The following is a 23820-nucleotide window of genomic DNA, read 5'->3' on the forward strand; positions in this document are numbered from 1 at the left end:
TAACAAAACGATTTAAAACACAAACAGCACCCAGGAAAACGCGTATCACGCTGGAACGCATACTGCATATTTACTCGAGCTAACAATACGACACGCCCATATTACCACGCAAGGTTGATGCAACGTTTTATATTCAGCAGCAGTAAACGCATATTGAATACTCTTTTTCGCGCGAACACAATACGACACTATATCAGCAAGCAAGGTTGATTCAAAATTATTGATCGGCAGATGAAATATTACACCAATCATCATCAACTCAATATTCATCCGCCTCTTCTTCCTCATCTCCTTCAACGGAGTCCAAACCAACCTCCTCGTAATCTTTCTCTAACGCGGCAAGGTCCTCTCGGGCCTCCGTAAACTCGCCTTCCTCCATACCTTCTCCAACGTACCTGCAGCGACATATATTAAAGGCACTCCATCAACCGTACTCGTTACCGACTACGCTCTTACCAGTGAACGAAAGCGCGTTTGGCGTACATCAAATCGAACTTGTGATCGAGACGCGCCCAAGCCTCTGCGATGGCAGTCGTGTTACTCAGCATGCAGACGGCCCGTTGCACTTTCGCCAAGTCCCCGCCAGGCACGACGGTCGGCGGCTGGTAGTTGATGCCGACTTTAAATCCAGTAGGACACCAGTCTACAAACTAAGAAAGGGTTCAGGTACTACATAATCTTCAAAGCAAATTATCATAGTTATTACCTGAATCGAGCGCTTGGTCTTGATAGCGGCAATCGCTGCGTTCACGTCTTTCGGCACCACGTCCCCTCTGTACAGCATGCAGCAAGCCATGTACTTTCCATGACGCGGATCGCACTTCACCATCTGATTACAGGGCTCGAAGCAGGCGTTCGTGATCTCCGAAACGGAGAGCTGCTCGTGGTATGCCTTCTCCGCGGAGATGATCGGCGCGTAGGTCACCAGCGGGAAGTGAATGCGCGGGTACGGTACAAGATTAGTCTGGAACTCTGTGAGATCAACATTCAGCGCTCCATCGAATCGCAAGGACGCGGTGATGGAGGAGACGATCTGTCCGATCAGACGGTTGAGATTGGTGTAGCTTGGACGGTCGATGTCCAAATTGCGACGGCAGATGTCGTATATCGCTTCGTTGTCCACCATGAAAGCGCAGTCCGAATGTTCGAGCGTAGTGTGGGTGGTGAGGATGGAATTGTATGGCTCTACTACAGCTGTGGAAACCTGCAAGAATTCTTGACTGATTTGCACCATCGCAAGGGAAATAAACCGACATTAACTTACCTGCGGCGCCGGGTACACGGCGAATTCCAATTTAGATTTCTTCCCGTAGTCCACAGAAAGTCGTTCCATGAGCAGCGACGCGAATCCGGATCCGGTACCGCCACCGAAGGAATGAAAAATCAAAAAGCCTTGGAGACCGGTGCATTGATCGGCTAGTTTGCGCACGCGATCTAGCACTTGATCAATCATCTCTTTGCCTGGCGAAACACAAGAAAGTATAATGTGCATTGCACGATGCGATACCAGTTGATTTACCGCCTACATGTGCGAGCAGTGTCTAGTGTTTCTTACCTACGGTGTAATGTCCACGTGCGTAATTATTGGCAGCGTCTTCCTTGCCGGTGATCAGTTGTTCGGGGTGGAAAAGCTGTCGATAGGTGCCGGTCCTAACCTCGTCTGTGAAGTCATATTATAGTTGCCGATCGCTATGATGTTTCATGTTAACTTACCGACTACCGTAGGCTCTAGGTCGACAAAGATCGCCCGCGGTACATGCTTGCCGTTGCCGGTTTCGCTGAAGAAAGTATTGAAAGAGTCTTCCGACGATCCGATCGACTTGTCGCTTGGCATCTGACCGTCGGGCTGAATACCGTGCTCGAGACAGTAAAGCTCCCAGCACGCATTGCCGATCTGGACTCCCGCTTGACCGACGTGTAGAGATATGCACTCGCGCTGTTTGAAGAAATGTACATTATGATCCACTACATTACAATATACACAGAGTTACAAGCAACCGCCGACTTAACGGAATAATGAGCACTATATCAGCATAGGCAGAAGAACGAATTTGCACTATATCAGCATAGACAGAAGAACGACTGATGTAACGAAAGGCAATTCAAAAAAGCCACAGTTTTGCTGATCAATCTTGACACCAACAATGCGAAAGAATCATATCGGAACTCCTCACTTACCATTTTCCTTCTGATATGGGTTACTAAACTGCTGAAAATGAACTCAAACTTCGAAAGCAACAGGACGTTACGGAGCCGTTTGCTGCAGAGTGTGAGTGCTCATGGTGAGACGCTGTTTATATATCGCCTCAACCTATTACGTCATATCCAGAATAATTGATTGGTCTGCATTGCTCTCTCCGATGCACGGCTTGGTGATCACAGAATGCTTCTTCACCGCTCAGGAATCGATATCGCTACAGCGACCAAGTTTGAGATATTGTGAATCATCTCCTACTGAGAAGTGACTGCAATTCAATGCCGATGAAATATTCATGTTGCACTGTCGATAACCATGCGCACATGCTGCGTCGGTGAATGCAGGTGCTGCTGGAAATTTTGTTATTGCATCATCCCTGAAATTGAAACGACTTGGACGAGCGCAAGAACTTTGCGCGTAGAGAGCTTATTGATCAAAATCGTTAGAGAAGCGTCTAGCTAGATTCTAGATGATTATAATCATACCCCAGCAATCAAATGCAATTCGAAAACCCGTTTCAAAGACGGAGAGAATGTATGATGTAGCAAGTCTTGGCAACGTCTTCGTCAACCATCGCTATTGTGGCATCCGTCGACCAATTCACTATTTATTGATTTCTACATCCGTGGAAATAGATAGGCATGCTTCCCACGTCGATCTATTATTTATGCCGATCGATATGACGCTACTTCAGTTTTCGCTGACGTAAGGAAGATAAGAGTCCTATATGCGGCCGTTACGTTAAAATGTCTTCACTTTTTCTGATAAATTTGTTCTCCAGTTTGAAATAAGTTTTCGCGTATAATTCCGCACAATAATGCGCCTCCGAATAGGAATTGAACGTTGATGCTCACAATAATCTCGGACAACTATAAAGTTTAACCCCCTCTCTGTTTCATAATGACGATGGATTTGTGCTCTCACTCGCCGCGATTTCAGCCCAGGTGAAAGATTTGTAATGTCTATATTATCTTTACAATACCCCTCCCGCCTATGATAATGCTAGCTACCAATGTCTTTACTCGTAATATAAATGTATGTTCCTTAATACCCGGCCTAGTTTGCAAGTCAATTGCGCAACAAATTCTTTCGAACCGCCGAATTCTGCAACGCCGAAGGCAGTGTCGACTTCTACTAATTTCCACGGCACAATTTTTGTCGTCCTACAAGATACTGCAGTGAATGATAACAACAAATCAATCCAGGGTGCTGCTTGGACAAATGTTCCTCTATATTGGTCAGCGTTAAGCGGTGAAATTACGTCTCACTACGTGATGGGATACTAACCTATTGTCGTACTCATGCATGCATCTCTATTCGATGTATCAGCCTAACAACATTATTTCAATACGATATCCGAAACCAGTAACTAGTAATTTGAAACGTTGCAATGTCTGAGCACTTGCATGGTCTTCCAATGATAGTAATACATTCCACTCCTTTGTGTCTCTTAAATGTGGTGACGGATTCCATGCTGCGAATATATTTTCGTAAATTTGTTTCGACTTATACCCGCAGCCATGTAATAATATGTTTTCGATCAAACAGCCAGCATTCATCAAATATATCAAAATTCGTATCATACATTACCACATAATAATATTTGTCTGGATCTCCGACCACGTTGTAGGGCAGTAATTGCAATACAATTTGAGTCTAGCCACGCATTACGTTGCATCGTGCAGTATATTCATTATATTAAAGTTCACCGAGTCGTGGAATGAACCGATCGAAATAATAATAAAACGAACGAACGCATGTCATTTAGTGATAGAGTAAGATACCTTCATCATTGACTGTACAACAAATGTGAATCTGTTATGATCTTCCGTTGAAATCAGGGCGTATGTAAATTTAACTTGCCGTGATCACGCCACGTTAGTTTATCAGATCCAGATCCTTAATCCAGAGCCTGATCTTTAATGGTATGATTGCATGAAAATAAATTGTTCGAAAATGTGACGTGGTCAGAAACTATAATTTCCACTGTTCATTTCTATACTACTGTACCAAAGAAGCTAATTTTCTCCCTTATTTTGTACATTTGCAGACCATTTTCAAAAAGGCCGTAAACAGGTGACATTAGGACTCGGAGAATGGTGATGACGAGGGCAAGTTTTTGCAACTTTTGCAACTTTTTTTACAGCTTCCGACTGCTTCCTAGATACTCAGAATCTATGTACTATGATGTTTTAAGGTGTTTGGATGGATTAATAGTGCTACTTTTTGCAACTTTTCTCTATTTTTCATGCCAATTTTGACTGCAACTTTTATCAAATATTGCGTTAAAATGTAAAGGAGTGATTTAAAAACATGCTATAAACTATTTCCAGGATGGTCTAATCTCTTTGATTTGCAAAACAAAGAGCTATATGATGGGTTAGCTGCATCTCACTGTTATCTATGACGCAATGGCTTGCAAGCAAGAAGTTCAACTACCCCTGACAAGCCCGACCGTGCCCGAACAATATGTAAATAGATCGCTTTATTAATTCTGTCGTTTAAATTAGAAATAGCATTTCACGAGCGCCCAGGCGAGACCGCCAAAAATTATGCTGTTTGGCTTTTTGGGGGAAATTATTCCCGCATTGCATAATTTGCTTGCTATGTGCCGGAAAAAATGTAATTTTTGGCGGTTTCGCCAGACCGTGCGTTAAATGGCAATAAAGTAACTAATTTGACAGCCCTGCAGGAACTAGGTTATACAACGGAACCTTCCGAGTATCCCATACGCTAATAATTCAACAAAAATTATAAATGCAACTTTTTACTGCCATTTTTGTTAAAATTAAATGCACCTTTCTAGCGATTTTAGTGCAACAAAAACTTGCCCTAGTGATGACCTTTTTGTAGTAGGCTAATTGGTCGTCATGATTTGTTTGTCCTTCATTTTCATCATTTTTATGGCAACCCTGTATATAGTCTTTCGAAATGAATTGGTAGGCCATCATGACATAAATACACGGTTAGTAAAAAGGCTTTTCATTAAAACATGTTTTAAACAGGTGTGTTTTATAGCACGATTTGTTTGTAACGCAACCCTAACTACAGAGATGTATTGATTTCATCCAGTCGGAAGAAGTAGTTCACTCTATCGCTATTCGAGTCAGAAACCCTCATCACATAAACAGCAATGTTATTTGACGCAGTTCCCTTTTTCACCATGTCGCTTCTTGGGCAATGTTGGTGATACGCCGGAGTAAGTATACTTATATAACTTGCTGTGTTCTTCGAATCGGCGTAAGCGAGTGAGATAGTCATGATAAATATGTCCGATTTTCATCGTCTTTCTGTAAGTCATCATGGCGAACACCGCACCAAAGGAACCGCCTAACCTTTGACGACAGCCAACATAATATTGGATGGTCGAAGTTTGGCCGTATGTTGCGTGAGTTCACTTCAGATGCCCGTTGATACACTGACAAATTATTATAGATAACTAACCTACCGTAGTTTAGTTATCTTTAGACAAATATACATCGCGTATGCTCCCCTATTGTTCAACATGTCGAAAAAATTAAAAAGCATCTTTTAAATTAAAAACTGGTTTATACCGTAACCAGTAGTTAAAATGATATAAGCCATTGGATATTAATCGATGTTCCACGGAACACCAGGGGTTCCCTGGAGGTCAAGTCAAAACACACACACACTAACTCATACATATGATTTTGTGATTGTAAGTCCGTTTTGGCCATCATTGGATGCAGGTAATTAAGCCCGATCAGTACTGGAATTGTGACCGTTGTGTGCAATCTTGTAAGAACTGTGTGCACGCAATGGCGTACGTTGCACTGCAGACTTGGACAACTAGAACATTTTCCACTTTTCCAAATTAGATTATAATTAGAATTAGAGTTACATAGCTTTTTCCAATTAGATTAGAATTAGAATTAAAGCTACACAGCCTTTTCCAAATTAGATTAGAATATGAATTAGAATTACTGAATTCGCAAAAACTTTGAAATTGAATGAAATTGCGAATGAGAAATAAATACAGCAAAAATGAAGTTCAGTTCATATCAAATCACAGTGCTTTCCCATAAACATGAGAACGGCTAACGTCTCTACACCAAGCTTGGTCGGTTTTGTACTATACCAGGGGTCACCAATACGCGAGCCACATGCGGTCAGGGATCTGATTTGTGATTTTGGAACAAGAAGCGAAGTAAAGAATTTTGAAATGCTGAGATTGAATTCAGTTTCCAATTATTGTAGCTGTTTCAAAATTAGCTATTCGTCTGTGCCCAACAACACTATTCCTCACTAACTGAAAAGTTTTTGGCGATGGCAACAGCATTCAATCGATGGAGAGTCAGCTGACATGAGCAATGAGAATATTTCCTTGCCGTGCAATGGCCTAGGTACTGCCAAGGCCTAGACGCTGAGAAAATGGCCTAAGGATTCCCTACAAGATCAATCTTTAGGATGAAATAATGTTTCAGCTAGTAGCATGTCTGGCTTGCCCCAATATCGATTCATTAGTCGCCGATAAGCGTGGTTAAGTATCGTGTGCAGTTCATAGTTCAAAATAAAATTTAGTTTATGATCATGATATTTCTTGTTGTATTTGTACTTCTTTAATAAAATTACTTCTTTTGTGGTGACCATGCCCATCGCCCATGTAAGTGAGCACGGCGTTGTACTAACGTAAAGTTTTAAAAACGTGATCGAACTACATGTTTTTCACAGACTACAAGCTACTATGCCAACATGTCTATTATTCGTCACAATAACTACTATGTGTAATGCGATGGCGGCTTGGCACTGGATTTCCCTGCTCGAGAGGGATATTCTTGTTAACTCGCTGCAAAATGCCGCGGACAAAGAGGCATTTAGAGGAAAACAATAAATTAGGTTATAACTAAAATTAGAGCATAAAACATTTCACAAATTAGATTAGAATTAGAATTAGAGCATAGAAACATTTCGCAAATTAGATTAGAATTAGAATTAGAGCATAGAAACATTCCAGAAATTAGATTAGAATTAGATTACTGGCATTTCGATCTAATTTAGTGAAATTTGACAACTAGAATTATCCAGTTGTCCAAGTCTGCGTTGCAGGGAAGGTTTGGGTTCAAAATCGAAACCACGGCCGTCTGAAATGCTATTTCATATCTCCAATATTTATAAGCTCATCTGGAATTATGAAATTGGTATCACTATCGAATGCTAACATGAAATGGAAACGACCGATATTTTGGCTTCGTTTCGCTTCGCTGAGGTTGGAATCTGGATCGCCTCGCGGTAGCGAACGTAGGATTTCTGACAATCCTACAGCTGAGGTTCATAGCGCAAAACTTAATGAAACTGGTCTTGATCGAAAGCTGCCATCGCACTGATTCCGAAAATATAAATTAAAATCTGGCGTGGCCACTGGAACCTCACCCGAAATCACCCTCAACATCTGAAATCTGCATTGTTGAGAACAATCAGATCGTCGCAACACAACGACCATGACAGTGACCTATAGCGGCGCTCCGAATGTACGGTACACGCATGAATTACTTGACGGTATATGGACTGGGCATGGGTGGGGGAGGATAATTATTACAGAGATGTGCTGGTTTCATCCGGTCGAAAGGCGTAGTTCACTCTGTCGGCACTCGATCCATTTACCCGTATCACATCCACGGGAATGTTTGAATCAGTTGCACGTTTTTCACCATCTCGCTTCTTGCCTGCTGTTGATGATTCGCCGTTGTAAGTATAACTACCTTTCTTCTTCGAATCGTCGTAAGCGACAGAGTCATCACGGTGAAGGTATCTGATTTTCTCATCGTCGGTATTTACGTCCTCATGGCGGACACCGCACCAAAGAAACCGCCGAGTCTTTGAAGGCAGCCAACAAAATACGGGATGGTCGAAGACTGGTCTTATGGTGAGTGGGTTCACTTCAGATGGGCGTTGATATCCTAACAAATACATAATTGTTTAAAATTATGAACATTGTGCAGGTGCACGTTACGAATCCCCATACGTCACCATCGAAACCTTGTCACTATAATGTAGCTCAGTACAAAGAGTGTTTCAGTCAGACTTGGACAACTAGAAAATATCCAGCTTTTCCAAATTAGATTAGAGTTAGATTACCGGCATTTCGCTCTAATTTAGTGGAATTAGACAACTAGAATTATCTAGTTATCCAATCATATACTTGGACAACTCGAAAAATTTCAGCTTTTCCAAATTAGATTAGAATTAGATTACTGGCATTTCGCTCTAATTTAGTGAAATTAGACAACTAGAATTATCTAGTTGTCCAAGTCTGGTTTCAGTATCGACAAGGTTCCAATGAAGACATAAAACGACATTTTTGTCCGTATTGATAGACATTTTATCGTCTACAGGCGTGGTCAGCTTTCAAGTATATTGAAGACCTATTTTATGCTGTTATTTTTTTCATTACCTGTCAAGAAGGATGTAATAAGGCCGGTGACAACAGTGACGCAGAAGCCAAGTACAGGATAGTAGCAGTATGACAATGAATATAATGCGGCGATTGGAGGAGTTTGCGTTGTAGTCTGCTCGGTTGTCGATGTAGTAGTCGCTGTGTGCAGGAATATTTATGTATAATGTTATTCAGATTATGATTTATATTCAATTCTCGTAGTGACAGACAGGGTTTAGTGGGGTCCTTTACCCGTGTCTCTGTTCTCGGCGGCTCGCATTATCTGTATATTCTATAGCAGTGCTTTTCAACCTGTGTGACGGTTCGCACTTGTGCGAATGAAAAAAATTGCAGTGCGAATGACGAAGGTGGTGCGAATAGTGCGAATGAAAATCCGGATCAAGTGCGAATGAAAATCGTGATTAATTGTTAACTTTTCTGACGTGGAATAATTCAAATCAACCTAATAGGAAATTTAGAATCAGTGTAACTTTTGTAGTTGTGGCGCAATTGTAAAAACTTGATACGACGCACCACTAATCGTAGCTCTTACAAGTCGTAGTGAATTAATATTCCCGCACTGTAATTATTACGTAACCAAAAGCCTGGTTTGGAAGGTGGTGTAGTGGCAGTATAGAGATCTCTACAATCTCAAAAGCGGCAGTCATACAGCATATCAGCCCGTCTGAGCCTGCGACAGGCTGGAAAATGACGTCAAATTGACTTTCTGCTTTCTTTCGCTAAACAATCATTATATTTTCGTAATAACTATTCGATTAGTGCGAGGCGCGAGGATAGTAGTAAATACCATCATTACAGACTCACATTTGCAAGTTTACTGTAACGCAAATTTTTACCCCTTCAAGGGTTATTAAAGTATGTAACGCGAAGGGTATAATATTGGGTTGACACGGTGCCAGAGCTATCTGTTAATATGTATGAAATATGTATTGCAAAAAATCCTGAGATCGTTTTTACATATCCAGAGTCACTGTGCTGGGTACTGTAGCCAATAAGCGAGACACACAGTAAATATGGCTTTATCATGGGAATTCATAATAAGATATGACCGACTGTTTTTTCTGGAAAACATGGTAGAAGACCGTGGGGATGAACTAGTGTATGGGGTGTGCAACGAGCGAGTTCAGGCCCATGAGACTCATTCATTTCGAGGCCAACTCCTTCAGCGTCGGGGCACAAGAAGACGTAAAGTTTTGGCAAACAAACCGCTGATAAAATGCGGTGCCAAAACATAAGGGACGACAGAACCTCGGTCTAAAGATGACCGATGCTGGATGGCCAAACCTTTCGAGATGGATTGGATATGCTCCGTTGTCGGCACGGAATAGTACCGTTCTTGCAATCTGAGTAGACAGTAGTACAACAAATGCGATACGCAGAGGAATTTAATTCGCCCTAATTTGAAATCGCGTGCGTCAGACATGTTTTGTAGAGCTGTGGTGGGTAGAATTGTGATGTGCGCGTTCTGTATGTCATACATGCCCGTGTAATATAGTAGCATACCACTGTAATATTAAAAAGAAATTCCTTTTCGTGATTGAGACTCGGGTCGCGAGATGCCACAAAAAACTCAGATTTTGGTGGTAGTCTAAAAGCTACTTTACCGCTATTAAACTGGAGCCTCGCGGGACCTTTGCGTCAGCTCTCCAAAACGATTTCTTCCAGCAAGCATTTTTCACTCGCGAAAAATACGCTGTATTTTGGATAGGAGTGCAGAACAGATTTTAAGACCTGGTCAGCCAAGCACTAGTAGACGTACAAATTCCCAACAACATTGTTTGGCCGAGAAGGATTTTAGTGAAATAATTGAAAGCATAACGAGCGAAAAAAGTTGCCTTTTTAATGAGACACTTGATAGCTTAAGCTACATAGTAGCCAATCTGTTGCACATCCGAACAAAATGTTGTTAAGTAGGCCTATCTTCATCTTCTTTTTTTATAACAATTTTCGATTAGTTTGTGCGAATGAAATTTATTTTACAAAAAAAGTGCGAATGGAGCTCAAAAAGGTTGAAAAGCACTGTTGTATAGTATGTGATTTATGGGAAGGAATACTTGTGTTGCCAGAAGTATTATTCGTTATGACAGAATTTCGTATACGTATGCCAGAGATGAGGATTAGGTTTTGAAAAAACAGGATTTGTGAAATTTTGTCGGATTTGGATTGGATTTGGATTAGACATTTTTTTCAGAACGGATTAGGATTTGGATTGGATTGAACTATTTTCTGGGAGATTGAAATGTCGTGTGGCGAATGGCGACAAACTTTATTCAGATCAGTTATTAATGTACTTATGGTTACTAAGTTATCTTGAATCAAGTGAATCGTTGGTTGTGAAAGAAAATTTTCGAATCCCTCCATTGCATAAATTAATATTTTTTCTGAATTTCCAGTTGGAATCGGATTAGGATTGGACATGGACTTTAATATGAAAAAGTTATGGATTAGGATTAGGATTTGGATTTGAAGGTTCGGATTTGGATTGGATTAGGACATAGAAATTTCAAATCCGCTCATCTCTGACGTATGCAGGTGCACTATATCTTTTTCTGCGATGGTCCTAGCTAGTTGAAGCGGGTACAAATCGTTATTTCGCCATATGTCATTTAACATTAGAATCAGCTGCCAACTACCCGCCTATATATTGATGTTAGCATGTGACGTGGTTTGAACGGAATTGGTGTAGTGACAAATCGTCAGTGATTAAATTGTCCACCGGATATATAGTGACGTAACACCGCCCATCGAAATTAGGACGCGTATTTAAAATAAGGACGGCATGAAAACAATCCCTATAACACCATTGGAATTTAATCTTTAAAAGACGCATAGCGTGAGATCGTTGATCCTTCCATCTTACCTCATCTGATTGATAGGTTCAGACATTCAATGATACATTCATTATAATGATACGTAGTATCCAAAGAAAATGTTTTTGGTGCGTCGCAGTATATAGTGTGTAGGTAGGGTATATGGTTTCATCATTACCATTCGTTTTGCTAATAGGCCGATAAAGAACATTTTTCACGTTTTTGAGAAATACTTACTAAATATGTCGTTCCCACCAGAAAAACCACACGATGCATCAGCTGTCGCATTACACATATCGGTACAGAGATAAAGCCTGTTGAGTTTATCATTCGACGGAGGGTAAATAGTGCTTCCAACGTATACCCAAGTAGTGCTTGCTAGTCCGCATATCACCCCGACGAATGCACCCTGAATTCCGAAAGAAAATATCGATCAAAAGCAATCAGCACAGTGGGCAGGGTTCTCGTAAAAACTCACAATGGCATTACACCATGGCAGCATCATGCCCAGTGTGAAGATTCCAACCGTGGCCCCAGCCACCAGTCCACTTAAGCTTAATGCAGCCTGCAAAACGCCCCCGGAAATCTGTGACGCCAGAACAGCCATCAACAGGCAAATAACGCCGTACACAACTACAAAGATCTGTAAAAAGATTACCACTTGCGATGTCGGCATGACAGTAAGTAATATAAACTCACCTTCGATAGGATTACGCTTTTGCTAGGGCTCAGCGGTTTGACCGGTTTTATGTAATCTTCCACCGTCACAGTGGCCATCGCGTTTATTCCAGTGGAAACAGTGCTGTAACATGAATAGCCACATAATGGATCAATTTGTATATGCATTTCCGATATAAGATATTAACGCAGGCGACAGTTAATGTCGTTGCTTCACATATTGTACAACTTCGCTAATTGTCGACTATGTAGCGACTGCATGGACCAGTGGTTCTGAACGTGGGCGATATCGCCACCCTGTGGGTGATTTTGAGAAACAGTGGGCGAAAATAACAAAGAGTGCGATGGGGAGATGAAAGCTTACGAAAGGGGTGATAGGGAGCGAAAATTTTAAAACGGCTAAAACTTTTTGGCGAGTTGATCATCTACTTTTGTAATGGCAGGATTAATTGTATACTTATAGTACCTGCCTTTTTGGGCTCGACTCGATTTTGACCTTTTCCGGACCCAAAAACTAGTCTGCGGACCCCAGCAAAAAACCTTTGGTTTAGTGTGACTGATGTAACCTTCTACACCCCTGAAATTTGGCACATTGTTAAATAACACCATCAAGACTTGCCACCGTCGAAATCGACATATCCCAATGTTTGGAGTAGTAATATTAGAGTTCCATATGTTCTATTTCAAGAGGAATTGTCCTCTTTGTTTAAATAAATTGAAAGTATTCTCGGATGACGCCTAAATGTCCTCTTTTTGGGGATTTGTGGTATTTTTCTAGAGAATGTATTAAAATGCGATCAAAAACTCGACTCCGACGCAGCGAACGCCAGAGTTGGCAAGATAATCAACGAAAAAAAACGGCGCGACGGGTATTTCGCAGAGGTGCTCAGTAACGAAGTACTTCTACTAACAGAAGAATGTCATTAGCTTTGACGCCACGCAATGTTGTGTCCTCGTTTTGCTACGCTATCATCGACCCATTCAACCAATATATTTTAGCCAGTCGGTTCCGCACCTTTGCAGGTGACCGAATGCCCAACACATTATGCACGCTTAGCAAAAGCACCGTGTCAGAAGAGGCCGAATATGTGTAGGGAGATAATGGAATGAATGTGTTTCTTGTACACTTTGAGCTCATGAAGAAGGCACGGAGGGTGATACAGTATTCAGATGCTAAAATGTGATGGGGCGTAGCCTGAAAGCGTTTAAACTTCTCTTTCTTTACTTCAATGCAATAATAAAATTTGTGCTCCCGCTTTCGTTGTTCATTACGTTTGTTTTAATTATAAATAACACTGTTATAATTGCCCAGAATTGGTGGTACAATTGCCGCTGGCTAAGGGCGATTGTAACATTTGAGCTGCGATTTTCGCGACCCAAAATTTCCATGATGGATTGTTGATTGTGTTCCATTTTAGTTTTTATATCAACTATCGAGTTGTTGGCTTCTTTATATAACACTTTGGAAATGAAATTTCTATGAGAAAAACACATAATGTTAGAAAATACAAAAAAGTGTTACGATTGGCCTCGGTCTCCCCTACCATTGGATAATAAGTAAATTCTTCGTGTGCGCATCCATCCAGAGATAGCTGAAATTCCCTATGTGATGTGTAAGTACAGCTATACAGTATACATATACAATGAGGCAGCAACCAATTTGAATAATAACATTTTAAATTGCTTCAAAATCTTCAATTTACTATGGTAGAATTGATTAGGCAACAACACATCAGAAGCAATGCACCGAAGACACAGAGATAACGTGATGCTGTGACCTGTGACCTTTCCACGCCACGAAGCGCGCAAAACGTCATGGCAAGTCAAGAGTGTTCACCAATAAACTACTAAACCATATCTACCTTAGAGTTCCACTCAATGCAGCGCACACATACACTCCTGGAAGACCTGGATAATCGTGAAGCAGTTCAAGTACGAAGTAGGGCATCAACTGATCGGATGCTCCAACCCAGCCTTCAGTATACGGATCACACCCGACATAATACGCATTCATCGTCAATCCGGAGAATCCAACCAGAATTAATATTATATACAGACCGATGACATTCAGAAATACTGCCCTAAAGTGCATGAGTTTGATGAGTCAGTGAAACAATATAATGGAAGTATCGACGGCCTCCGTACCATCTGGCATGCTTCTCCGATTTGCAACTGAGATACCTCTGCACCATCGACTGTGTAGTACCGTATGTTCCTGTCCATATAAATGTACCTCCGATGGTAATAGACCAAAACGTATGCCTGATGGTTGGATCAAATTGGAAACTGGAAATACCAGATATTCGCATTTAAATCGCTTTAGCAGAAACTTTATACTTCTGAAATTTTGTCAAACTAATTTAGAAAGTAGACTTCGGATACGTTTGCGTAATTTTTGTGGGATGATTTAGACACAACAACCGGGCAATATAATCCTTGTAAGGGAACGTAATTCTATAATTTTTTCCTATTTGTGATATCAAAGGACTTTTTGCCTCAATCGCAGAGGGAGCATCTTGCAATACTGGATGACTTCGCTGGCGATTAACTAATAAAAAAATGCAAAGCCTCGTCTTACTTATTTTTTCAATTGATTTCTGAGTATGTTCTTGTCCTTTTGGATTACTGTACCGGAAGTCTCTGGGTGTTTTGAAAAGCAATAATTGTACTTGTAATTGTGTCGTTGCGTCAAGGAAAAGCCAAGTCGTCATGGCCATATTAACAGGAAAACCAGAACGTATATTAACGAATTATATTTCTATATTAGCGCCCTATATATAGGGCCTACCTATCAAACTTTATCCTCCCGCCCTTCTCAGCGATGGTCCAGATATTCCTGAATCCGCCCAATTCTGTGCTGCCCTTTATCAGCACGGCTACGAATCCAATCCACATCACAAGACACTGGAATACGTCCGTCCACACCACTGCTTTCAAACCTCCGAGCGTTGTGTAAAATGTACAGACGACAGCAGTTACCGCAGCTGACCACCACACGCCGAGCCCAGTTACTGCAAGAATGAACCAAAGTAAACCACAGAATATATAATAATGTATTTAAAGTATCGGTATCATTGCTCCTAAGATTATGACCTCCAGTGTGTAAGGTTACCATATTTTGGAATCAGGAAAGGATGACACTTTTTCAAAATTTTCAGACTTACAATTGTGGAGTAAAATTCGGAAAAAACGGTGAATTTTCACCGACATTGTGGTTGGTTGACTAAAAAAAGGGTCAACTTTTTCGCTAAAACCCCGAAATACAGTTTTTATAGCACATTCTTCGTTGGTTGACTAAAAAAAGGTCAACTTCCCCGCTCAAGACCCGAAATACAGTTTTTCTTTCACATTCTCCGTTGGTTGACTAAAAAACACGAATTTCCTGTTCAGCGTCATTTATTCAATTTTCCGTCGAATCTATCCATCCCAGCCCAAGAAGCTGTAAATGAGGACGAATCGCCAAAAAGGAGGACGAATTGCCAAAAAGGAGGACATTAGGCGTCATCGGAGGACATTTTCAAAAACCCGAAAAAGGAGGACAAATCCTCCTATAAAGGAGGAGGTATATGGTAACCCTATCAGTGTGAGTATAGGCTATAACAGAGGTGGCCAAAGTACGGAAACCGGGCCGCTAAAAAGTTTGCCCTTCCCTGGGCTATAATAGTATATTATAAAGGTTTTAATATACATATACGTATTATAAATATTCTGATCAAATCCGTGCCGATACATGCCGCATTCATTTTTGTCGCTTACTTTTATGCTACACTTTCTTTTATCCAGTGTGCCAGTGGCGGCTCGTCCTATAGGGCAACTGGGGCATTGCCCCACCTAAAATTCTGTTCAATAACAATTTAACCATTTATAGACGCACAGCAATCAATATATACCGAGATCACAGCGAAACCCGCGTTCTTCTTGTGCTTTCGCTTGCAAATGCCCATCCATAGCGAAGTCTCTGCGAAAATCGAATTCTCTTCTGTGTTTTCGCTTTGTGAATGCCTAGCCGGGGCTTGCCCCGGTAGCGCTCATAACAAGCTTTCACTATCTATTCTCTCAAAGCCGCGCACAATAAAGAAACGGTGATTTACTCTCTCCTATTCGTAAAATAGCCGAGCAACCGGGGCAAATATGCCTGGTTGCCCCTAAGGTGTGATGTAACAATCGTATTTATATCTGAACTCGGTTACCGTAATATGCGTTGAGTCGACCTTTGCTGGTATAGGTCGATTTTGACGGTGTTTCGCACCATGATAATTCTTGAAACTTGGTATGATATGTCGTGAAGGTAATATTTAAACACTGCTCCAAGTTTCAGGCTTGCTACTTAAAGATAAGGGCAGTAATTTCGCTTCCAAAGTTCAGTGTGTGCTGATCTATCACGTACATTGTACAGCAAAGAGATTTTACTTAAAAGCCGGTATTGGTCTTCATTGATTTTGACGATGTTTCATACCGAGATCGGTCATGGTCATGACATTTGGCACGGTAAGTCTTAATGTTAGTATCGACCGCTGTAACAAGTTTCAAGTTTGTCACTGAACTATGTTGGTGGTAATTTCGTTTCCAAAGTCGAGTGAGAGCTGACTCTTCATTTATCGCTAACAGATTTACGCAAAAGGCGTTATTGGTCTCTATTGATTTTAACGATGTTCTATACCTAGATCTGTCATGAGCGTTTGCACGGTATGTCTTGATTTTAGTATCGAACGCAGTGCCAAGTCTTAAAGTTGACACTCAATGATTGAGGCAGTTATTTCGTTTTCGAAGTCGAGTATGGTAGAGATGCGCGCTGATCTGATACTTAGCCTACCTATATCATTGCGGGTCTCACGCAAAAGCCGGCGTCGGTCTGTGCTAATCTAGTCTGCGTTCCATAACGAGATCGGTGATGATATTTCCAATGGTATATCTCGATGATCGCATGAAACGCATGATCGCATGATTCTCGGTTTGCATTCAAATATTCACATAATTTTATGTTCGCCAATGTCCATTTCACTGTGAAATTGTGGCCTTCAAACCATTTGCTTACAATCCACTGTCAAATGCGATAGCTATTTCATTTTCGATGTCGGCTAACAGCTTCCTTGATTTATTTTACTCAAAGTTCGGTGTTCGTCTGTTTGTATTGATTTTGACAGTGTACCATGCCGGAATGGGTTATGAGATTGCGTATGCTACTTCTCGATGATTTCTTGTAACAGTATACTAAGTTTACGGCTTTCATTAATGTATTTATTGATTAATATATTTTCCAACGGCGATTTCGCAGCAGACTTATAGACAGTAAGCCGTATGTGTTGAGTCACAGTCTCCAGTTTCAATGCCAAAATGTCCTATCATGTTGTTCAGATACCGTAGTTCCGACCTTTCAAATTGATGTTCTGGATTCAATATGACAGGCTCAATCTATGAGATAACAATTGCGTATGTGTCCGAACTCGTTGACCTTTCCAGGCTTACGCATTCTCTCGAGCTCTAGTCATTGGAATTAGTCAGGTCAAGTCAAGTGCGAACATGAATCGTATTGAATCTTTGCTCCGTACGTAGTTTACGCAGTTCCCTTTAGAGCGAAAATTAGAGGTCTAAAAGTTGTCCAGTCCAGTGATCCAATCGTACGCCTGGTGCCTCCGCTTTGGTTGCCTATCACCTGGTCGTAACCACCAGCTCAGTGGTCGTAACACACCAGGATCGTGTACGAAACACTTTCGGAAGGGCTTGGAAAAATTAGGGCCAATCGATTTGCGTAATCTCTAACTCTACCATGAAATCATAACGCATGTTACTAAGGATGACCTGATAATTGATTCGTGGCATAGGGACGATTCTTAGTTCACGTACATTTTGTAAAATCAGGGCCGTAACAGCACTTCGTCAGCCCCCCCCCCCAAAAAAAACGTTGGTCTTGGGCCCCCCATAGGGTGATAAAACCTCCATCTGCCTGTACGCAGTTTGCATCTACTTATCATCTACATTGGCTGTCCAGTTGCTGTGTCAGCTTTTTTCACCTAAACGCGCCGAGCGCGGAAAATTTCTATATTTTATGAATGAATCGGTCACTATAATCGGAAATTGCATATAGATTGCGGTCAATTTTTATCGTCTCTCTGCTCACGTAATCTGATTTACCGATGCTGAGTGAGAGCTGAGTGAGGTGTGTTTGAAAAGGTAGGACCCCCTCAATAATAATTATACATCTCCGGGTGTATACCTGTTGGCAGGAACGAAACAGCATTTCGTCAGGCCCCCCAAAAGAACTTGAGTCTTGGGCACCCATAAGGTAATAAACTGTTCCCCATCACGTTGTTCGCTTTTGCCACGAAATTATAGTTGTACTGAATAGTCAACAAGCGCTAAGCGCGAAAAATTTCGATAATTCGTGATAAAATCGATCAATAAGATCGGGAATTGCATATATATTGCTATCAATTTCTTGTCTTCTCGTTACATGATATTATTTGATTATTTCGTGACCTCATGTCTGCTTAGAATCGCCCAAACGTAGTAAACTAAAAGATCAAAGTCAAAGTCAAATTGGTATTACCTCACTGGCATATAATTTTTCCTCCGGAATGGTATTTTTCTTGTTAGGTTCAGATTGCCAATACAGGAACATTCGGCGCCAGTAATTTAGGAGCCTATGGACAGTTACATCTATGTGTATTTTGAATATATATATGTAACGAAGTTTTCGGTCAACATAAGGACAGTCCTTTTCCGACAAGGTTTTCTCGCTGCCGATCGTTCTTGCACACTTCTTGGAGTCGCATGTTACATGACCTAAAACTTTATATGTCTTGGTGCGACGTGGCGCGATAATGGCCAACGCCGATATGCCAATTTCAATAAATCTGGCGTATTTTTTATTAGTGGAAGAGTATCGAATAATCAAAATATTGGGCAATATGAAATCGCGCGCAACGCGAAAAAAATTCGAAAAAGTTGCATAAATTTTCAAAAAAATACTCTGTAATTTATGCTAATTCACGAAATTATTTTGGGCCCCCTTCGAGCTCGGGCCCCCCCAATTGGGGGGTTTGGGGTGCGGCAGTTACGGCCTTGTGTAAAATAATCCACGAAATTATGTAAATTGTGTAAATTCACGAAATTATTTGTGTAAATTGTGTAAAATAATCCACGAAATTATGTAAATTGTGTAAATTGTGTAAATTCTGTGTTTGGGGTGCGGCAGTTACGGCACTGTGTAAAATAATCCACGAAATTATGTAAATTGTGTAAATTGTGTAAATTCACGAAATTATTTGTGTAAATTGTGTAAATTCACGAAATTATTTTGGGCCCCCTTCGAGCTCGGGCCCCCTCAATTGGGGGGTTTGGGGTGCGGCAGTTACGGCCCTGTGTAAAATAATCCTTTGGTTTAAAAAAAAAACTAATGAAACATTTGTTACCACACTTCAAGTCACGGCTCACCGGCAAACCTCTCGCGGCACCTACGTTAAAATCACTGTTGTCGGGAAATTCATGTGACCATCAAAAAGTTACTCTTTTACGTTGGAAAACGCCGTTGTGACGTCATGTTGATAAGAGTCGCTCGCAGCCCTTGCCCCACCACCCGATATTGTCACGAGCCGCCACTGCAGTGTGCAATGCATGTGTCTTATTTACTTGCTGTAGGCCAAGGTCGGCACCCTGATGTCTTTTCATTATATCGCAATCGTGTGGTGTGTTGGTAAAACATTTAATAGAATGGATGATGATGAATACGTTTTCGGACTATTTACGCATCTCCAAGTGCAGGCCTATCCTAGATCTTAGATGTGATCAAAGTCCTGGTACAAACATCAACCAAGAAAATAAAAATAGCCTTACCTTCATTTAAAGCCAGCGCAGGGGCGTAGATGCATATACCGATATATATCACAGTATTTAAAATAAAGATGGTGGTTGCCAACATCCTCACGGACCTGCTGAATCTGATTTCTAAATACTAAAAATAATAACGAAGTAACATGACTCAGTATTCTTTCATACATATAACTAACCATGTGTCCCTATCAGACTTGGACAACTAGGTAATTCTAGTTGTCTAATTTCATTAAATTTCACATTCACCATTTCAGTTAGTGAGGAATAGTGTTGTTGGGCACAGACGAACAGCTAATTTTGAAACAACTGCAATAATTGGAAACTGAAATCAATTTCAGCATTTCAAAATTATTTACTTCGCGTTCTTGTTACAAAATCACAAATCAGATCGCCGACCGCTTGTGGCCCGCGTGTTGGTGACCTCTGGTATAGTACAAAACCAGCCAAGCTGGGTGTACAGACGTTAACCGTTCTCATGTTTATGGGAATGCACTGTCATTCGATACGAACTGAACTTCATTTTTGCTGTATTTATTTCTCATTCAAAATCTCATTCAATTTCCAAATTTTTGCGAATTCAGTACTTCCAATTTTAATTCTAATCTAATTTGGAAAAGAAAAACTGTGTAGCTCTAATTCTAATTCTAATCTAATTTGGAAAAAGCTGTGTAGGTGTAATTCTAATTCTAATCTAATTTTGAAAATTGTGTGGCTCAAATTCTAATTCTAATCTAATTTGGAAAAACTGTGTAGCTCTAATTCTAATCTAATTGGAAAAGTGGAAAATTTGCTTGTTGTCCAAGTCTGGTCCCTATGTTGCTCTGTCAACAGCCTACCTTAATTATTCAGTGATGTGCGGTAAGGTTCGTGATTGGGGAGGCAGATTCCCTATTGAAATAATATCCGGAAATATATAAAACCTAAAAGTATAGCTGATTCAGTGGCCGACTTGGTTCTCGTCACATTATCACTCTTCACAGGCGGCTATAGGTATCCGAAATTGAAAGTAGCTATGGAAATTACATAACAGCTAGGACTAGAAGAGAAGGTAGGACTACCCGCTATTGGCTTTCACAACTTCACAATTCATACTCCACCATCAGTTCGCATTTCGCTGCGCTACGACTGTGGGATTGATAGGCAAACAATCGATGGTGCAGATTACTTTGTGCTACAACTTACATTGTTTCTCTGCGTTGCCATTGAACGTAACAACGCCGAATTTCACACTCCTCGGTGATTTAATGGGGTTCTGGCGCCCTTGCAATATTGTTATTCGGATTTTCAGAGTCAGTGCGACAAATAGCATTCGATTGATAACAGTTATTATTAGGGCAAGTTTTTGTTGCAGTCAAATCCGTGGAAAGTTGCTTTTATGTCTCAAAAAATTGCACTAAATTATTAAGGTATGAGATACTCGAATCGATCCGTATCCAAAGCACTGTAGCAAAACTCAACGTTGGCGACTTCAACAAATTCAATAGCACTAAAAAAATTGACTCAGTGAAAATAAAATTTTCGGCGGCCTACCCTGAATGTAACGTCAAATCAGAAAGGACCTCAAATTTAAACGATAGTGAAATAATCAAGCGATCTATTCTCGTTTTAAATATTTCCAGTAAAAAGTTAGTTGCATGAAAAATAAAAATAAAAACTTGCAAAAATTTGCCTGAAAAATTGAAAAAGTTTTAAAAAAAATTGCATGAAAAAAATGGAGAAAAGTGCAAAAAGTTGCAATATAAGAATCCTCCAAACAGCCTAAAACACCATACTACATAACTTCTGAGTATTTAGGAAGCTGCCGGTAGCTGTAAAAAAAGTTTCAAAAGTTTCAAAAGCTTGCCTAATTATAGTTGTTATAGATTCTGAGCATCGGGCGCTGTCACAGCCTAACTGGTTTGTATCGTATCATCCTCACCTCTCTCCTCACGCCCCATTTGTGACCAATAAATATGCAAATTGCCTAATTCGGGTTTTAAAAAGCAGTCATTCATGAACATTTATTTTCTCTTGTCCTGGCGACAAGTGAGGCATTTCCTCACTTGTTTCCCCTGAACGCATGTCCCTGCTTTAGATTCAACCATTCACATGGCGCCTACCTCATAAATGCTGGTGATTCCCAGGCGATAAAGCACGGGAATGTATATCTCCGAGACTATGATGGCCATCAGAAGATAGGTCACGGCGTAATACCAGTACATTGTCCCGTAAATGTAAAATTCGGCCGGCGTTCCCATAACTGAAAAACATAGATCAATTGTTATCTCAATATCACATGGACCGGTTTGATGCTCCAACCCTACCTGTAATGGCGGACATAAAGCTGGCGGTCAACGACAGAGACAGTGGAAAGGCAGACATCTGACGCCCTCCCAAAAGGTAATCATCGGAACTCTCAGCCTTCTTTCTGGACTTTATAGCGAAAAACACTCCGATGCACGTCGATATTAGGAGTAACATTCCAAAAACAACATAATCCCAAGCGGCGAAATCATAACAAAGCTGCTTCCGAGTTTCCCCGGCAGCACAGCTACCAGCAGCGTCCATTTCAAGAGTGCAAAAAGGTTATGTTGGCTAGATGGCAGTAGGACTTTTTTGAAAATAAATCGGTAAATGAAGATATCGTAGATATCAATCAATGCACATTGTATACAAATCGTAGTCAAGTAGGCCTAATTGAGTCCATGGTCGCCTAATACATGGCTGTCGAGCTGCGTTTCGCGAACCCACATAATAATCTCGGGATTGCAAACATTGGCGTATCCAGGGAAGGGCGAAAAGGGCGATCGCCCACCCCCCACCCCCCCCCCCCCCGCCAAAAAAATAATAAAAAATAAAAAATTAAATTCAGGAAAATTTTCGTAAAATCAATAAATCTTACAGTATTTTGGGGAAGATGAATGCAACCTAAAAATTTTCTTCGCGTCCGTACACGACGTCATTTTATTATCGGTATCCCGACAAAAATTCTTCCGCAAATACCCATAATTGAATTTAGCTGCATTCTCAATTATGAGAATACAACAGCGCCAGTAGATACGCTATAGTATCCCAGGTAGTTGGGACGGACGGACGGACGGACGGACGGACGGACGGACGGATAGATAGATAGTCTTTTATTCGTCACATCAATAAATAAAGAAGTGTACAAAACAAATTGCGTTATAGACTGGGAGACGACGAGGGCCCGTTAGGCCTTCAGAGTCAGTCGCCACCCGTTTAGAGTGTTTGATGTATGAAAGGTAATTACATGAACATAATATATATCAAATCACACACATATACGTAGAGTCAACATTCAATATATATATATGACTAACAACGCGATGTTAAGCTTTAATAAAGGTTAAATTTAGAACAAGCATTGTAAAAAGAAGAAGAAAACAATTCAATAGTACGTTTGGAGGAGATAATTTTTATATTTAGTTTTGAATTGCCATGGCGGCATTGGTATCAGCTCCTCGGGGAGGTTATTCCAAGTTTTCACACCGACAAAATGCAAACTATTGCGTGATGAGGATCGGGACACCAGCGGTAGCGAAATAGAATTTCTTGATACATGTCTAGTTTCATAACCATGTGTCTCCGCAAAAGTTGTAAAATGTAAGATTGTTGTAAAATGTAAGTAAGATTGGTGGCCATAGAACCGAAACATATATTCCAAAGCCTTCGATATAGATTTTCGAGTGCTTAGATGGCTGGCGCCTAATGATCCTGTCCCTTTAATAAGACCCCTCCGACATAAATGCGACTAGCACAGGAAAATATCGCCACCTCCCGTTAAAAAGTGTTAATTTGAAATCGCAGTCTGATCAAAGGATTTTTTTAATTTGGTCTGGTATGTATCAGCGATTCCAATCTATAAAGTAGCTTCAATCTTTTCTTGAGGT

At 40.8% G+C, this 23820-nt stretch overlaps 2 protein-coding genes across 2 annotated transcripts; both read right to left on the reverse strand.

Moving 5' to 3' along the window:
- Positions 1–114: 114 nt before the first annotated feature.
- LOC145445572 (tubulin alpha chain, testis-specific-like) lies at positions 115–2339 on the reverse strand. Its single transcript, XM_080323761.1, has 7 exons — positions 2179–2339; positions 1714–1936; positions 1556–1660; positions 1265–1461; positions 707–1204; positions 457–650; positions 115–395 (listed from the first exon to the last, which is right to left on the reverse strand). The coding sequence occupies exons 1-7, from the start codon at positions 2179–2181 to the stop codon at positions 260–262; spliced, it is 1356 nt and encodes a 451-aa protein (XP_080179887.1). The 5' UTR covers positions 2182–2339; the 3' UTR covers positions 115–259.
- A 1679-nt stretch (positions 2340–4018) lies between these two features.
- On the reverse strand, positions 4019–22666 carry LOC145445571 (sodium-coupled monocarboxylate transporter 2-like). The gene is made up of 11 exons (XM_080323760.1): positions 22234–22666; positions 22030–22169; positions 19934–20051; positions 14889–15111; positions 14246–14386; positions 13963–14181; positions 12122–12224; positions 11901–12065; positions 11660–11831; positions 8610–8750; positions 4019–8115 (listed from the first exon to the last, which is right to left on the reverse strand). The coding sequence occupies exons 1-11, from the start codon at positions 22475–22477 to the stop codon at positions 7751–7753; spliced, it is 2031 nt and encodes a 676-aa protein (XP_080179886.1). The 5' UTR covers positions 22478–22666; the 3' UTR covers positions 4019–7750.
- Between the last annotated feature and the right edge of the window lie 1154 nt (positions 22667–23820).

The sequence above is a fragment of the Botryllus schlosseri genome, chromosome 8 (assembly GCF_051294905.1).
Source record: "Botryllus schlosseri isolate E-star chromosome 8, Bs_hap1, whole genome shotgun sequence".
NCBI classification, from domain to species: domain Eukaryota; kingdom Metazoa; phylum Chordata; class Ascidiacea; order Stolidobranchia; family Styelidae; genus Botryllus; species Botryllus schlosseri.

Coding starts and splice junctions, on each gene's coding strand:
- LOC145445571 (XM_080323760.1), bottom strand. CDS start 22,477: ATGGACGCTGCTGGTAGCTGTGCTGCCGGGGAAACTCGGAAGCAGCTT. Junction 22,170..22,233: donor CTTTATGTCCGCCATTACAG/GTAGGGTTGGAG, acceptor TATGTTTTTCAG/TTATGGGAACGCCGGCCGAA. Junction 20,052..22,029: donor GAATCACCAGCATTTATGAG/GTAGGCGCCATG, acceptor TATTATTTTTAG/TATTTAGAAATCAGATTCAG.
- LOC145445572 (XM_080323761.1), bottom strand. Junction 1,661..1,713: donor CCTAGAGCCTACGGTAGTCG/GTAAGTTAACAT, acceptor ATGACTTCACAG/ACGAGGTTAGGACCGGCACC. Junction 1,205..1,264: donor CCGTGTACCCGGCGCCGCAG/GTAAGTTAATGT, acceptor GAATTCTTGCAG/GTTTCCACAGCTGTAGTAGA.